The sequence below is a fragment of the Drosophila melanogaster genome, chromosome 2L (genome assembly GCF_000001215.4).
Source record: "Drosophila melanogaster chromosome 2L".
NCBI lineage: Eukaryota > Metazoa > Arthropoda > Insecta > Diptera > Drosophilidae > Drosophila > Drosophila melanogaster.
Window position 1 is genome coordinate 4,736,785 of NT_033779.5, and position 17,785 is coordinate 4,754,569.

The 17,785-nt window shown below is 42.1% G+C and overlaps 1 protein-coding gene across 1 annotated transcript in view; it reads right to left on the bottom strand.

Annotated features, from left to right (window-relative positions):
- The window catches only part of fipi (factor of interpulse interval), a 59,453-nt gene that overhangs the window by 2,193 nt on the left and 39,475 nt on the right, over positions 1-17,785 (bottom strand). Inside the window, exons 2-5 of the mRNA NM_175961.3 lie at positions 1,476-1,670; positions 819-929; positions 579-716; positions 275-427 (exon numbers count right to left, since the gene is read on the bottom strand). Of these exons, the coding sequence (NP_787975.1) occupies positions 275-427; positions 579-716; positions 819-929; positions 1,476-1,670 (597 nt within the window). The remainder of the gene's footprint in view (positions 1-274; positions 428-578; positions 717-818; positions 930-1,475; positions 1,671-17,785) is intronic.

A 17,785-nucleotide genomic window follows, 5' to 3' on the forward strand; every position in this document is an offset into this window, starting at 1 on the left:
TAAGCGCCAACTCGAAATTTGGAACAAAACGGTGCTCAAGTAATTTCGACTGTTTACCCCACCACTTTGCACACTGGGACTTGGTAGGATCAAAAATGTTATGCTCAACTTTAAGTTTGATATAATTTACAATGTATTATTCAAGGAAATTGTACACACTAGTAAAATGGAAGGGCTTTTTTTTAAATAATCACGACTTGGCAACCCAAATTTCAAAGTAGGTTCCCACTGTGGATCAGTTTTCTACGTTTTGGAAATCGTAAATCATACTCACGTTCGATTTTCATCAAAACGGTGCGCTCCTGCATATCGGAAGCAATCGAGTTGACTTGGTATGCCCGGCACGCGTACTCGCCGGTGTCATTCTGTGTTACCTTGTTGATGAGCAAACCATCGGCCAGGATGCGGAACTTGGAGTCGTCGGCCGCTGCACACGCGGAATGGAGAAGGTGGAAAAGGGCAGATATGTAGTGGCAGTCGGGTTCGGCATTTGCCAGTTGGCTGATGGTGATGGTGGTGGAGCAGATTGGAATGCAAAATGCTCATTATCGAGGGAGGTGGGGGGATGGTATTCTTACCGCCGGCACTGATGGGCTGTCCATTGAAGTGCCAGGTGACATTCGGCTGGGGCTCGCCCTTCACCTCGCACAGGATGGTGGCCTTCTCGCCCTCCTTGACCGTCATCACGGTGGCATTTTCCGTGAATGTAATTTTCTCTGTGCGTGCGTGTGTGTGTGTGTGTGTGTGTGTGTGCGAGGAGGGAAAACAATGCAATATTAATGACTGACCTCATGCCCGCCAGCGACTCCACCACTTACGGTACACAATCAAATCGAAGGATTTACTATGCAGACTTCCATCAGCAGCTTCGCAGCTCCAATTGCCCTTGTCGGCCAGTGCGATGTGGGCGAAAACGATTTTCAATTGTTCTGAGCTCGGAAAATAAACGGCGAAACGCAACGGAGTGGGCAGAGAAAATGGAAAATGGGAAATTGAGTAAGGAATACATAGGAAAAAGTTTAAACGGAGTTCGCAAAACAAAGCGATATATAAAATGGGGCCAAATGTGCGGACTATCTGATACCGCTGTGATGTAAATAAATCTTATGTGTATGTAAATATTGAATCCATTAAGATATGTTATTTGAATGTTACTATATGCTTCCTAAGTAAGTAAAGTACTCTTTTGAATTGGTAGTTATTGCTGAAATTTAAATGACTTGGGCATTCCAAGGAAATATTCCATTAATGTGGCTAGTACTGAGCACTCGGTTACAAAGAATGTGCAGAGAATTGCATTTAATTGCGTTTGTTGTGCCAGTGGCCTTGTATACACTGAACAACCCCCTGAACCCTGAACACTGAACTATGACCCCATGCCCCCTGTTCTATCCTTTCCCCTGCAGCTTTTTCTTTTGTTTTATCTAGCCCAGCCCATCCCCATCTGGTGCAGTCACATCCCATCTGATCCTTACCTGTCGATGTTTGCTCAATGTGAATGCGTCCTTTGTGCTCGCGTATAATTTCGCCTTTCGGCGATTTCCAATGGAGCTCCACTTTGGGATCGGGACTGCGGCACTGGACGATGAGGGATTCGTTTGTGTACCGCACCACGCTGTGCTCCGCCGGACTGAGGGAAAGGCTCTCATGGTGGTTGGCCCAGGCGACAGCTGCAATGGCGAGAAGATGAAAGGATATAGTATATACATATATGAAGGATGTACTAGCTACTACGTTAAATGCCAGTTAAAAAGCGGGCTCATTCAGTGTTATTTACTTAAGAACTATGTATAATAGATAGGTTTCATTTGCTTTCAAACAGAATTATTAGTGGCATATTATTTTATTTCCTATACAACTATTTTCTATTTCTGGCTTGCTTCTTTATAAGTTTTTCATGCATTTTGAAGAAGCAAAGGTACACAATTGATCGCTCAAATGCACACACTACCTACAGCCACTTAATCACTAATTGGAAAATATGGTTTGCAACATTTAGCACGGAAAACACAACTATTCAAACTCCTTTGAAAAGAAGCACAGAACTGTTTGCGAGAGTTTCTACCATTTCTTTGGCATAAATCAGTTGGCACGCAATTTATGTGGCCAATTTTTTATTTGCCAACCGCCTGCTAACATACAGCAAACTGCACTCAACGGAGCGAAATCGTTGCCGCAACCCAGACTTTCACTTCTTGTTTTGCGCCTTGGCAGAATGTTCATTGAAATTTATCACAAGAAATTGCAATTTCATTTCGCCAATTCGTGTCAATCTGCAGAGGGTGAAGCGTCGGCAGGAAAACTTCAGCCAGGATCAGGATGGCAGCCTGCCTGGCTGACTGGCTGGCAGGTCCAAACTTTAGGCAGAACCGGATGCGGATGGGTATGCTGATGGGGATGGGAATGCCTTCGCAGCCCTTGGGGCATTCGGGCAACCTATAGATGCACAAATTTCTTGCATACTTTTTAATAAAGTTTGTTGCCAGCCCAAAGTGGCAAAGATGGTATAAAAACAAGAGCTACGAAACACGCCGGGGTGTGGGCCACATGATTGCATCGTTCATTTCGTTGGCAAAAACTTTTGCGTTGCCTTTTTCTGCTTGTGCAAATTTTATTGGCAGCAGTACGAACATATTGAAATTATACAACTACATAATGAAACACTCGCACACATATACACACATTTTTGGGATGGACCCAAAGGGAGCCATAGCCACAAGGCTAGAAGGAGCCACCCCAAGGAGCAAACCAAGCGTCATCTTGGTGGAACATTATTAACAATGCATCTGGGCCAAAGATGTTCGCAATTAGGTTTCGGCTGCAAAAACTTTGCTAGTATTAATTAGCAGAGCTCAAACTTGAAATGGAAATGATTTAAAATGTGGGCAAATACTTTGCAGCTTGGCCACTCTAATTGGGCTCTTTCTCGATGGAAAAAAAAAACATTTTGGTTTTTACTGAATTTTTCTATATCTATTATCAGTGAGTATCCTTGAAATATGCAAAATAAAGATATAAGCAAGATCCAGCAACAAACTTTTCTGCAAATGGAATACTAGTTAAAAGTGTTGTTTTTGGCTTCGACTATAGTATAAAGTCATTTCCCACGCATCCCCATTCTTTTGTACAAACATTTTTGTTTTCGCTTAAGTGCTGTCAGATATTTCAACGAATCAATGCCGTCGTCGGCCAGAGTTGCCAAACAATGGCCAAAATTACTTTTTATCGCGCTCCTGGCAAAACTTACACGTTTCCCATATCCGTTGCTATATGTATGCCATATATATAGTTATGGCAGCGTACAAATATTTGCATTGTTCACCTCACCTGCAGACGCCCACGTCAGTGTCCCTGTGACGTCTGTCTGTTGAAAAGCGAGCGTTGACTGCTTTTCTGAATCAGATGATGGCTATGTGACTGGGTACACAGCGAGAAAATAGTCCTAAACAAGAAAGCTGATCATATTATGTAAAAAGCAGTCAACAGCTTCTCTAAATCAAATGATGGTTATGTGATTTGTTGCACAGCAGGAAAATACTACTATATTAAAAATCTAATCATATTATAATATGATATGTAATAATTGTAGCCTTTGGAAACTCTTCAAAAATCTATCAAAAAAGTATTGTTAATTTATTGGTTTGGAAGTAACTGAAAAGTATATCTTTAGGTGTATCTCCTGTGACTCCTGTTGCTGTGTCCTGTCGACAATGGCGATATCTGGTCTAGAAGGATGCCACGTCGTAAAGTTTCATGTGCCAAGCAAGTCGCAGGACATGCAAGCTTAATGACAGTGTCACGAAAAAATAAAGCGAAACGAAATGAAATAAAATAGAATTGAAATAAAGGAAAACAAACACGTCGGACGAGAGCCAGTGGCAAAGTAAATGTAAAGCAGTGCAAAAGTGCGAGAAAAACAAACTGTTAGTGGCGAATCGCGGAACTGGCATTCCCGCAGGAGCAAAATGAAATTATCTGACTGGCTGTTGGCATTGTTCGGCGGCCTTTATAAATGCATTATGCCACGCACTCGTCTGCACTGCAAGTGGGGTATAAAAAAGCGCGATGGGGAGGAACTACACCTGCCAATGGTTGGTGGGTGACTTACTGGGTGGCTACTACACACACGCTGGCTGAAGTTCGGATGGAGTTGCTGAGCGGTAACACGTGCGAGCTGCCAAAAAATGCAACCAAGCATGCAGCGCGTGGGCGACGTCCTGTGAACTGACGTATAATGCCAACTGCTGCTGTCAGGACCTCGTGCACGAGTCGCATTGAGTTTTTATGTGGCTATGTGGGACTTTGCAAGGTGTTAACCTGGAAATTCCGTTAAATGAAATGCATTATTCAGCACCGATATGCGGAGTATAAAAGCACGAGGTATTTTTCGAATTTATGCTTCCAGCTCAACATTTCTCTAATTCGGAATTAACAGAATATCATCCATTTAAATAAAACTCTTGTTGGATATTTGTGAATGGCTCGACCGCACTACATGAAAATATAATGAAATATACTACAAAAAGCAAATAAAAAAATACATTTTTGTTTCGAATAAATTCGGATTTATTTATGTCCAGCAAAGTTTGACTAACAAGATGACAGTCCATTGAACATTTATTGCTGCTTGAGGGTCTCTGTTCCAAATGAAATTACACGCATTTATTCATTTGGTTTTAAATTATTCATCCGGAGTTTTAATGAAATTCTGCTTCGGTTTTGAAGACGGGACTGCAATTCAATTTCCATTAGCTCGACGAAAAACTTTTTAATTATTTTCCAATGCTTAATGGGGGGACTGGGTACTCGGCTTCAGAATTCTATTTGCTCGAAATGCTGCAAGTTTTCCTCTTTGTGCGACATTTTTGTTTTGCATCTGCTGGGGCAAAAAGTTTGTTAATATTTTTGGTTTTTTTTTCTTCAGTTCGCCCAGTACGCACGCATGCTCGCAACTTCAATGAAAAAGTTTTAATTCCACACTTGTAATGGGGAAAAGGGGGAAAACAGTCTAAAAAGGCCTGGCATCCATTCAATGTGTTTTAAATGTCAGCATAAACGCACATGAAGCGCACTTAACCTGAATTATGAGCGCGTTTTCTACGGCCCGAAGGAAAATCCGGGAAAACAGGGAAATAAAAGCAGGCAAATAATTGTAGCATTTGTTCGAGCTTAACCCATTTATGTCAGCAGTTTTCTCCTGATACGTTACAGTCGCAAAGTTTGCCATGGTTAACTTTTTTTTCTATCAAAAGCCAGACACTGAGCATGATGGAAAAGTAACTCGGGCAGCTCGAAGAGCAGGGCAATAACCCGTTGGCCATTATTACCTCGTGGAATATCCTGGCCAGGAATTTAATTCCAATGGCACACAAAGCACGTAATGCCAGAACATACATAAATCATCAGCGCGTCTCCGCACAAGAATATATTTCCGCTATAAAATGGACGTTTCCGCATTTTCGGCAAGCAGAACGAGCCACGTCTTGGTCTTGGTCCTGGTCTTTTTGGCCAGCATGAAAACAGGAAGTCAGGTTGGCTTTTTCGGTTTTGCTTTTGCCCAGTTGCAGTTGCAATTGCAGGTGCAAGTGCAGGTGGAGAACCTGTTCCACCAGTTGCCACCAGGTGCTTCAACTTCAATGGCTGGCTGGCTGAGATGCCTTTTTAATAGTTTTCCAGCTGACACTTGGCCATGCTCGGCATTTCATGCTCTTGTTTCAGTTTGGCAATTAATTTTTCCTGCTTCTTCCGCAACCAGTTCATAAATTTTCCATTATGTGAGTGAGCGCCGGAAAATACATTTATGCGTTTTTAAATGCCTGGCAGCTTATAATTCTCGCAGCTCGGCAGCTCTCAACTCTTCGCTGGCCTTTGAGGAAGCTGGCGCATATAAATTTGCAACTGTCGGGCGATAAGGAGTGCAAGGAGTGCCAGGATGCGGGTAGTATGGCCGGTCCAGCTCCAGACAGGACTCTCCTGACCATGATTCGGCTTTCGACTCATTCATCAGCGTGGAGCGCCGCCTTTGACTTTTGAAACAAAAGTTTGACAAACTTTACTTTCTACTTGATAGGAGGAACACGCAGACAGCAGTTTAAAGCAACGTTGTCGCAGGACTCCATGAAAGTTCGAGCTACTTAAATATTTTAAATATTTTATAGATAAATCTGCGAACAGTGGCTCACTGTCAGTTGCGATTGGGATTTGTGTCAGTTTGGGTATTCTCAAAGTGGAATACCGAGTGGCGGCAAATGAAAGAGTCAGTTTCAAGGAATATAGCGCACTTTATGCTGCTGCCAAAGTATTCAGGTAAATATAAAGAAAAACTTTCATTGTCTCATTTCTTTTGTGCTCCAGCACAGACAGATAGAACTCATAACAAGTTGATAATTTATGTCATTATTCATGGCCCATATCTAAACAGTCATCACAAAAAAAAAATGTATTTTCCTTTCTTTCTCGTTTCACCCCACTGTCTCGCTTTCACTTTTCCATTTCCCCAGGGCAAACTTGAGTACATTTGTCTTGGACTTAGACCATTTGTTAAGCAAATTTCGCGTAAAGTTGCAACATGACAGGCGTCGCATTAATCATGGCCCATCAAATTGCATTAATCGTGGCTTCAAGTGTCGCTGCTAATTATCCCGGCCAAGGATAGCGTCATCCAAGTCGCAGCAGCGACATGGCTGCCAAAATTCCCCTCCACCGGATTCCTTTGCTCGGGCGCACCTCATGGAGCTGTAATTGAAACTGTTTGTGAGCACATTGCGTATACGCAGCGTGCGACATGCCACTGCAGTGCACTGGAGTCGGGCTGTAAAAATAAAAATCAAATTTCCACGCCGCTCTGAACTTTGCTCACATGCAATTTTTAGTTAAAACTTTGTCTCATGTCGCTGCTAAAAATTAAAATCCAACTGCTGGGCGACAACAACTTGTGTAACTATAGCTTCGCCGTAGTTGTTGCCTTTCGGTCCTTTGCTAACAACTTTGCTGCTTGCACTTTGTCGTAAAAATAAAGTTTTACACACGCGTACGCGAGTTGCTTTTTCTATTGTATTACTTACTTGATGTGCCATTGTGCCACGTCCCACATCGCCACATCGCCACATCCCCACATTCTACATCCTACATACATGCCACATTACTGCACCGCCTTTAGTGTCTTCATTTTTAGTGCGCCATGAGAAAAACTTGTCAGTTTCCCGATCCACTCGAATTGTTTTTGTTAAGTCAACAAACGGCGAGATATTTGTGCGGCCAACAAGGGACTTAACCCGTAGGTATGCCAACATAATAACCAAAGGGAGCGGAATGCCAATGCATTGTTATTTTTACGACTAGACCGATTCGGATCCTGAACTGTGGATAAAAGGTGCGATGATCTCAGCGGATTGCTATATATCCATAAAAAACGGAAGTATAATAACTAGGAATATTCTTAATAACAAAATATCATTCCAATCCATGCATTTTTGTGTACTTTAAGCTTGTCTTATTTTTAGTACTGGCCAATATCCTTGCTAATTTAGGTAATTTCCCATTAATTAGCTAGTTGAGCCCGCGACGAGGCTGTTAATTCAATTTGATTGCAGACAAACACTCGGACTCGCCCATTTCCTTTGCGCAGCAGCGAAACTTCCGGTTAACACCCGCTTGCCTCGTCCTTGCGATTTATGCACCTTCAAGTTAAAGGCAAGTTTACCTCCTCATGGGCGATTAACCCGCTTAGGAAACTGAGCCGCGGCACTTGGCTGCATATTTCATTAGCATGCAAGAGGCGCCTCCAATCCGGAGTAACAACAATACGGTTGCTATAAATTCAGGTGCGTGCATGAGGCACGCAAATTGTTGGCGGAGTTTCAAGTTTCCCGCCATTCCTAGATAGCTGAGGTAAAAGACTCCGGCTGACTGGCCCCGCTGCAATTTAGCAATTTATAACCGCGGATTCGCTGCAACTCTAGTTGCCGGCTACAATTAATGCTCTTTTAATTAAACTTAAGTGCGCGTTCGCAATTGCAAAATTGCACCTAAGTATTTTAACTTCGGAGCAGCGGTTTGGTTCGAAGGAGCGATGAGCTCCTTGGTGCTGGCATTTAAATAGTTTACTCAAGTTGGGCTTACTGCAAGAACGTCGACTTAAATCCACTGATGGCGGCTTCGAGTGGCTTTTATTTTAATGAAATTTGGATAGTTTCGTGAAATGGAGCCGGTGGCACAGTGTGAGTTTAGGCTAGCAAAAGTGAATAAATATCATTTAACAATGGCTGAACTGCTTTCCGGTTTATGAATAAAGTTGAAACACATTTTAGCATGCACTTTGTTGCACTGTGCGGAGGTGGCTCCATTAATTTATGCTGTAAACTATTAGAATCTCAGCCAAAACAGAATTCTGTGGAAACTCCCATACAAACACACGTGCTGTATATAGTCTAAGCTTTTAACGATGTGTGTGTTTTCTGTGTTATGAGCAGCTAAAGCCAACATAAAGAGTGTAACAAATTGAATTTTTCATCGCAACACTAAGCCCGCTGCTGCACACACACACACACATCGGAGTCATGGCTAACCACACACTTAACAAGTTTTTGTTCAGCGGTGAAAAAGTGAAAACTAAAAACTGAAAAGTGGAAGCCGGGAGGTAGCATATTGAAAAATGCGACAATATTTTCCACCGGTGAAATGAGGTGAGCTCAGCAGGAGGTTTTTAGTTAGGCGGATAAGCTGGGCTCTGCCAGAGATGAGCAGGTGGAAATATAGTTGCGGCAGGTGCGAAAAGATTACGTTCGCCGTGAGCCTTTAATTTGCGAACCGAAAAGCAGCAGGATGTGCAACATTTAGCTATTTACCCCTATATTATGCGTATGAAATGTGAAATCCTTGGCGGCAAGAGAATACCATTGATGGTTTGGGGGTTCATTTGCGTAGAGCGTAGAAGATTTTCCTGGCACTTAAGCCATGGAGCTAATTACCTGGCCATAATGAGTGCATTTGTTGCCAGTCGAGTGGCGTGGCAAAGGAGTCATTAAAAATGATTTACCGACGCGCGGAGTGCTCTCAACCAAAAATAAACTTTGCGATTTTTGTATAAATTTAATCTCCGTGAAGTGCTGCGATTTAATTACCGTTTAATTTAATGTTTTCCAACGCATGGATAATGATTGACAAAAGCCGTTATTATCGATTAAGCCGACTTGTTTGTAATGGAAACTCATTGTTCATCGGTCGTTATACTGCATGAAAATGAGGCCGATATTCTGTGCAAATTTAAGGCTTAACCCGATGTATTTGTGTTGAAACCACAATGACTTTTGTCGCAAGCGAGTAGCAATAATATTTACTTATTAATTTTAAAGTTTATTTCAGCAGGAAGAAAGGTTTTGTTAAGTGTATATAATCGAACAAAGATGTATTAATACTGATTAAATTTAATCCAATCAACTAGAATATTTGTACTACTTTAATGCAAGTGCAGTAACTACTCAGCAGTTATTTATCAAGTATCCAACGACGATTGCCATTCAAGTTTGCCCGATTCGTTTGCCATTAGAATTTTTGCATTGAATTTACCCTTCTCTGTAATGCAGAGTAAATGCACCGAACTCACTTTCCTCTGATTTACTGCGTGAATGGCATGACTTTGCAAATAAACTGCTACCAATTCGTCTTGATCACGGTCCCTGATTTGAAAATGCAAATGCGCAGCACTCTCTCAATCATTCCGGGTTGCAAAAATGGCAAGGATGCAGTGGCATTAAAGGCGAGATGCTTGTCGCTCATTTCAAATCGAGCAAACAAATGCACACAAATTCACATCTCATCACTGAGCGGCACGACCTTTTTCGTGTTTTCCATTTTTCTGTTTCCATTTTCCACAATTTTTTTTTTTTTTTTTTTGGGCAAGATGGGAGGATACAACGCACAGATGGACCCGGATTCGGAATGGGGGGCATATGTCTTGTTGGTTGCAGTGGGCGAGGGACTTAAGTAATTCATTACTTTAGTCATGCATTGTCATGCATGTTTGCCACGCTTTCCTTTCCGTGCCTTTGCGATCCTTTCCGTTTTGTCCTGGCTGGCGTTGCATTTTTATAGAATATATCCTGGCGGGCAGGTCGCTCCGCTTGGGTGCTGCATGTCAAGCTCAGTGCTGGCTGCTGTTGCAATTTGTATGCAAAATTGTTTTACAAATTGAGCAAGAAAGATGGCGTAAGCAGAAGGCGCACACATACACACACATACTCACAATCACGTATCACCTGACAAAGGAAAAGGATGTCATACCCATGCACATACACATGCAAACAAGACAGCCATAGACAGTTGCATTTCACTTTTCCGTGCTGCCTTTCTATACATTTTTGAACGACTGCCTTCAGCTTCAGGTGAAAGCCATTAAATGGGAAAGTTGCGGACTCGGCAGACTCTTGTCACCGTATTTACATAATTAATTGAGTTTATTTTTAATTTATGCCAAACAAAAGCGAACTGATTACGCCGCCCACACTGACATAATGACCCACGTATTTATGAGAAGATTAATTACAATTTAACGCTGGCCCCGGGCCGGAAAATGAGTGCTTTGATGCATTGTTTTCGTTGCGCAATCTGAGCGGCCCACAAGTGTCGTTCCCGCCTCTTGACCCTGGGCTATTTTTAAAAGTTCTTCTCCTTGCGAGGCCAACTTTTATAAGCCTCATGCCGTCGCCGCTGATCCCATTCAAACTGTAGCAGGTGTTGGCATTTAAGGCAAATACGAAGCAACTCAAATCCCTGCAACATCAGACGCAAAAAGTTTGACGAAGGTAAGCACTCGAAAGTATGCTACACTGCGTTTTATTGTTATTTTTAAATCGCTGGCATATTGCGTATACGCCGTGAGAGCAGCACTTGGCCAGCTTATAAGCTGACAAGTAAAATACATGCTCTTATTTGCAGCAGCGATTTAATTTAGTTAAAAGTGACTCAAGTAGTATTTAAAACTAAAATTTACTTGTTCAAGTGGCCGCTTCATCTTCTTAAAGTTGGCTTGTAATACAAGCTGCATAATAACTAGATGCACTGCTCTTACTGCCCATTAAAATTTGCCTTCAAAGTTCATATCAAAATTGCACATAGCTTCGGATTGCGGTCAGACTTTTGAGGTCAAGAATTCATATTATAATTAAAATATAAATACAACAGACTCGGGCCGTGGCAAGTACATATTTGCGTAGCTCTTGGGCGGCAATTTAAGTATTCAAATATTGGCAACCGTTTTGTCTTCAGGGGCCCAAGCAACTTTTATCAGCAGTGTCGCAGCAATTTGTGTGAGCCACTTTTCGAATTCCGATTGTTCGATGTTGGAGTGGAGTCCCGCATGTACTCCATTCGCCATTTGCCATTCCCCTTTCTCCATTTGTTTGTTGGCCAAAGTCCACTCGGCGAGCGAAGCGGCGGGAATCTGGTCTATTGAGCGAACTTTTCCCAAAAGTGGAATTGCATTTGCTTTGCTTGAAAAACTATTATAACTTTGGCCAGTGCCTGCGCCATGCAAGAGTTTCAGTTCATCCAACTATGAAAGTACTTTATGTGAGCTAACAAAAATATTTCTTTTATTGAGTTTCCCCAAGATCCTTGTGCCTGTTCCTGTTCTTGTGCCTCAGCATGAGGAGTTTTAGGCTGAGTGGATCGAGTGCGGCCCCAAAACTTTTGTTCTCAAAGCGCTGTTGCAGAAGGCCAAGTCCCCAGTTGCCACCAAGTGCCATTGTTTGGCCAAGTCGAAGACAAGTTGATATCCGGTATCAACGAGCCTCGTTCGTTGGTTATTTGATATATGCAATCTCGAGCCACAAGGAAAACGTTTTATTTACTTAGATTAAGCTGTAGTGATACAGAATAAACTGCACTTTATCATTTTGGAGAGTGCAAAAGGGATTATCTTGTGTTGCTGTGGCTCAACTAATCAATTTATATTGTAGAACTTTTCCCAAACTTGCACTTAGCATTGTCCAACAAACTGACTTATCGTCCCACATTCGAAAGCAATTATGTCGATTGGTTTTATGGCCAGTGCTAGGCATGCTGTAAACTATTAAATTTGATTTATTAACTACACAAATTAACCGCAAGTGTTGGGCCGTAAATTGTGGAATATATTTTTGCGTATGCAAATTGCCAGATGATGCGACATAAATTGTGCAACATTTGCATTTAAAATGTCATTGTGAAATTATAACTTTAAAGCCCTCGCCCACATTAGCCGATCAAATAAACCTGTTTCCGCCGCACAAAAAGCCATCATAGTTTTTAGTACTTTCGGCGTTTGCAACAAACACACACACACACACACGTGCATGTGCATGCACACAAACAAGCCGCAGACTGTGGCATATGGTTTGTGTTTTTGTTGCTTTAGTACATGTACATTTCTTGTTGCTCTGGTGATGTAATATTCGCCGGCATTCTTGTTGTTTGCTGGTTATTGTTTGTGGCGCTAGTTTTGTGGTCGCCCTTTGTTTTGGTTCAGACAATGCGATGGCAAAAACAATTGCAAAAAAAATGTTGCTTACGCAATGGCACATCCCTCGTTCTCGGATTTACCCCCATCCTCAATTGTTGCAGCGCCTGTAGTTCGGCAACAAAAACAGGAAAACAGGAGAACGGAAAAACGGAAAAAAAAGAAACACATTCACATGCAACGTCAGCAGCAGCCAAGTTTTAATTACGTAAAATATTTTTGCGTAGCCCTGCTTCGCTCTTTCCCTCTAAACAACTTAAAAGCCGGCTTCGCTGGCAAAGCTGCAGTTGCAGCATCAGGCGAAAATTTCTATTCAGCAACACGGTCCGAAAATGTTGCAGCAATGCAAAGTGCGCTCCAGGAGTCGCCTGTTGCAAGTCCGCGGGTCCTGATAGCATCCCAACGGCCCACCAAAGTTCCCCTGCAGAGAGCTTAGGAAAGTCAGACATCAGTGCATTCTCATCCCTGCCCGAAATTGCCAAGCTGCTGCATCTGAGTCTGATAATCACAGCGTAGCTACTTTCATTCGAAAGAGTTTTCTCTCTCTGAAAGGGCATGCTACAATTGTTTGTGGTCTTTGTAATCAGTCCCTATACGAAGCACCTACCTCTAGTAATAACTTTCAATGGAATTTTGAACTAGATGCATTTGTAGAAAAGTTTTAATTCCCTAAGTGAGTTAATACATTGCATTTCAGTGATATTCATTTTTTGAATTTTTTACATATACATATATATACATACTTTACTTTAAAGTTAATACTATGTACATTCAACTCAGCATTTCCCCTCTGTTCAGCGCATTGAGCAGCATGTGCGTGCCGCCAAATTGTTTCTCCTCTGGGCTTGTTGTTATGTAATTACTTGCTGAGTGGCGTACGCAAAATGTTTGAGCTGGCAGTTGCCAAAGCGACGGGAACTGAAACAGTAACTAGCACAACTAGAGCAAAACTAGCAAAACCAGCACAACCGACACAAGTGCAACTCCGACTGCAGGACAGCACTCATACACGCGCGCACACGGTGCTCTAAGTGCTTTTTGACATGCAACTACTACACTCAGTGTGTGTGTGTGTGCATTTATGAATGCTTGTATAGGTAGGTGCGAACATTTATTAACATGCATGTGGCGGTGGCAAGAGTAAAAGCAATTTAGTTTACTGCAAATGCTGGCCGGCGGGCCTTTGTTCTGTTCTGCTGCCTTCAGCATTTTGGCTGATTCATGGCTAAACGTTTGGCAGCAAACAGTGCGTATGATTGATATCGTAGCCAGCACAGCACGAAAATTGAATTCACAGCTTGCTGGCGGACAACCAAGTCCATTAGGAGGCCACCCAACAAACTAGATATAACCAATAGATACGAGTGCGGGCATAAATCACAAGTCACCTGGCTGATATTTTGACCAACAATTGTTAATCAACTTGCAACATGACAGCCGCAAATTATGCGAGAGACTCGAGACCAAGTCGCCCAGTCAGGGAAGTCAAAATCCGGTCAGAGTTGGCGTGTCTGCAGTTTCTGGGCGTTGTGGAGCCTCGAAAGTGTTTGCTAATGTCTGCGTGAATGGAATTTATTATGCCAGTCGGACATCGATCAATGCAAGCCTTTGTCCGATCGAAAGAAGCCAGTCAAAACGGTCGCAATCGATTTCAATTGCCACAAATTGCGACATTCTGCACACAAAAGTCAATGCAATTATGTGCAAATTGCATTTTATTAGATTCGATTCAATTCGTGGCATTGATTGGATTATGCAAAAATTTATGTAAATTGCATAAGCACACGGCTAATTGAAATTGCTGAAACGGCAAGCAGAAATGTTCACGACAAAACTTTTTGCGCCAGGTGCTAGGCAATTTTTTTTTCAGATTTTAAATTATTTAGTTCCATAATTTCAGTTTCCTTCGAAGAATTTGTGTTGTGAAAACTTTTTGCCTCTTGGCTTGGAAAATGTGAATCTCACACTTGGGGGAATTTTCCAGTGTAAAATTCATGGCATCGACATCACATATTTTCCCTGCTTTTCGTATTGAGGTTGGTTTACTTGCACTAGTTTTAATTAACAGTTGCTATGCATTTGAACAGCTTTCCAGGTGCTCAAAGCTCTCAAATGTGACCAATTACAGTGTCAACATTTGAAATTCTGTTTCACATCTTCAGTGTAAATAAATCAACATTTGAGGAGAGTAATAAAAGCCGTAATTATTACGTTCATGATTCTGCACTCACTAGTGAATCAATTATAAAATGTTTTAGATGACACAGAATTTTGTATGGCTCTGGATCTTACTTGAAAAGTTATCCCAGTTAGTGTTCTATTCATTCTAATCCTGTTAGGACCTTAATTCAACAAATTCTAATTGAATACAGTTTTAATGATGCCCCAATTTGGCGGTGCCATGCAAATTCCAATATGCGTCAACTTTCGATTCACTTGTGCATTCAGGGATGACCGTATTTTCGCGTTTTCATTTTCAATTAGCGATCGTTTTTGATGGCGCATTATGCTGTCGCATAGTTATGCATTCCAGCCAAATTCAATTTGAAACGCAATTACAATGGCAATTGGGGCTGCATTCATAATCAATAGGCGGCTGTTTTTAGAAACCGAAATGAAAGGACGATGATGTCGGTTATGTGTTCAGGAATCTCATTGCTAAGCAGAAATAATCAACGCGCTGACATTCTAAATAAATCATGGGGCACTCGATTCATGTGATATGACTGTGACATTTGTTTTAGTAAACAATGTGTGTGCGGCGCACCGCGTGCGCTAATTGAAGTGTCAGGCTGGCCAACGTGGCGTATGCGTGATGCTTAGTGTCGTATGAATAATGTCGGTTAGCGAAATGCCATTGACATTTGGCGGAACATTAAATGTTTGCAACTTGTTTGACATGAGCAATTCAAATTCAAGAGGCGCACAAACCAGTTCTCGCCGCTTTAAGTCACCGTTTTTGGCACAAAGTTTGTCCTTCTGTGAGCTGGCCTAAATGGAGCATATACACATGCGTTGCCAGAAAATTGCTCCAGTGATGCCTGCAATTGTCACGACAACTTGCCGTCTCTAATTGCAGTTTTCTGGCAGTTACCATTCTGGCATTCGCATAACGTCAACTTGACACAATTCGAAAACTCGATGCCGTTTTGCCATTGTGCTTGTTTGGGCTAATTCTTCTGACAGCATAAGTTAGCAAGTGACATCATAAAGGGAGAGCAGTGAAAAATATTCAGGAAAAAAAAAGAACACCAGACATTTGGGAAAGAATTCACAAGTTCTGGCCATAAAATGCCCATTAAAATTCGAATAGATTGGATGCATTTCCAGTAACTCGGAGTGACAGTAATAAATATCTTCTGACAGATAGCTTACATTTTCCTGTGGCTCATCTACACTTACATATGTAGGTGAATCAATTAAAATTCTATCGTTCTATATAGATAGACACTTCCCTCTTTCGTTCATGTTCATATAATTGATTGCTTTTTCTAGCAGCCATACATTGCCAGAAGCAAAATGTGTACACTCTCGAAAACTTAGACTATACTTTGCTGCTTGGCCACTAATTGGTCACTTGCCGTGTCCTGTGATTTATGTGGACTCTCCTGCTTGGCAATTTGTCCAGTTTATTTGACACAAATACTCATAGCTGGAAGGACAAAGAAAACACCATTTTGCTTTGTGTCGAAAATACATTTTTGAAAACTTTTCATACACTGCTCCAGAGAGTGTCGGGCGTTGAGAGCTGTCAAGAGCAGGGCCAAAAAGACACCGACATCGATAGCCCGGTGCTAGGAACTCGGCAGGACCAAGGACTCGGGGAAGAGGACTTCAACCGACCAGACCAATGCGTAACACTTGGGCCAAACAAACTTGTTTACACATTTTTGGTTGCTCAATTTCTAGTGTCAACAGGCGAGCCACCAGCTAGCTGTTAGTCCTTGTCGTCCTTGGGCGTTGTCCTGTGGGTGGCTGTCCTTGTGGCCGCCTTGTTGCTGCCCTGGTTCTGTCGTTTAAGTCCAAGAATGCGCTAAAAGTAATTCACGACCAGTAGTGCTCAACTTGGCCACAAAAAAAAAAAAAAAAATGGAAGGACATTTCCTTGACCGTGTGCCAGATACAGGCACTGCGATTCAGGACTCCGTTTCTGCTGACTATATGCAAATGAGTCGCTGGCACGACTCGCCGCGACTTTATGGCCCGATGCAGATGCAGTTTTTTATGATCACGACAGCCAGCACGCTTGCAGTGCTAAATTACAGTCGCGCATTAAGGCTAATCCATGGCAATGATGACGTTTAGTGGCCTCGGCGACAGTTGTGCGAACTTTTATGTCCCATAAAAATGCCACGTAACAGTGGTCCGAATTTGGATGATTATGAGGGCAAAAGGTCACGTATCTTTCAGGAAATACAGCCTATTATATATAAAAAGTATTTGTGCTACCTATGATTTTGTTTCCAAATTAAAAGATATATTTTATATACACCTATACTTGACCGAATAAACATCACCACGTTTATAGTTCTCATGACAGTACTTACACTCAACAACTATAAAATATTAAATGACCACAATGTTTAAAGTGCAATAAATTTTCATCGTGTGGCATTAATACCATTGCCACACCACTGTTCCTGCCACTTTCTGCTGCTTGGCTGCCTGGCACTCTTGTGCTAATTTCGATTTAATTTTATTTGAGTTTAAATTTTTTATATCCCCAACTTGGCTTGGTGTCGTGCTGTCGCCGTTTGGCCAACATCCTGGCGACCTCCACCCAGCCCACATATGCTATGCATTTAAATGAACATTTTCTTGTGTGCGTGAGTTTTTGCCATTTCATTCAATTACCAACTCAAGCTGCAGACCTGGTATGTCTATGTCGAAGTCTATAGCTATGGCTATGACTATGACTATGACTATGACTATGGAAGTGTCCATGAGTGTTCTAGCTGAGAAGGCTTTTATGGCTGACTGGAGCCTGTCACATTTGCTTATGCCTTGGCTTAGGTCAAATTATGTTTGACTATAAACGGCATGCGAAATTTTCGGACAAAGCCCCGGGCACATCAATTTTAATCAAAGACCCGGCAACGTGCTCGGCATGGAAAAATAGGATGTTCAAAAAGGAAAAAGGGCGCTGGGACAGGATATCAAGAGGCCTCATCATATCGTCGCATCGTGGCGTGAAACTTTTCAGCCCTTGTTGAACAACACTTTTGAGAAGTCAAAGAGTCGCAGTAAATCAAAGCTAAGCCCCCCCGCCAGCGTTGATGACCATTCAAC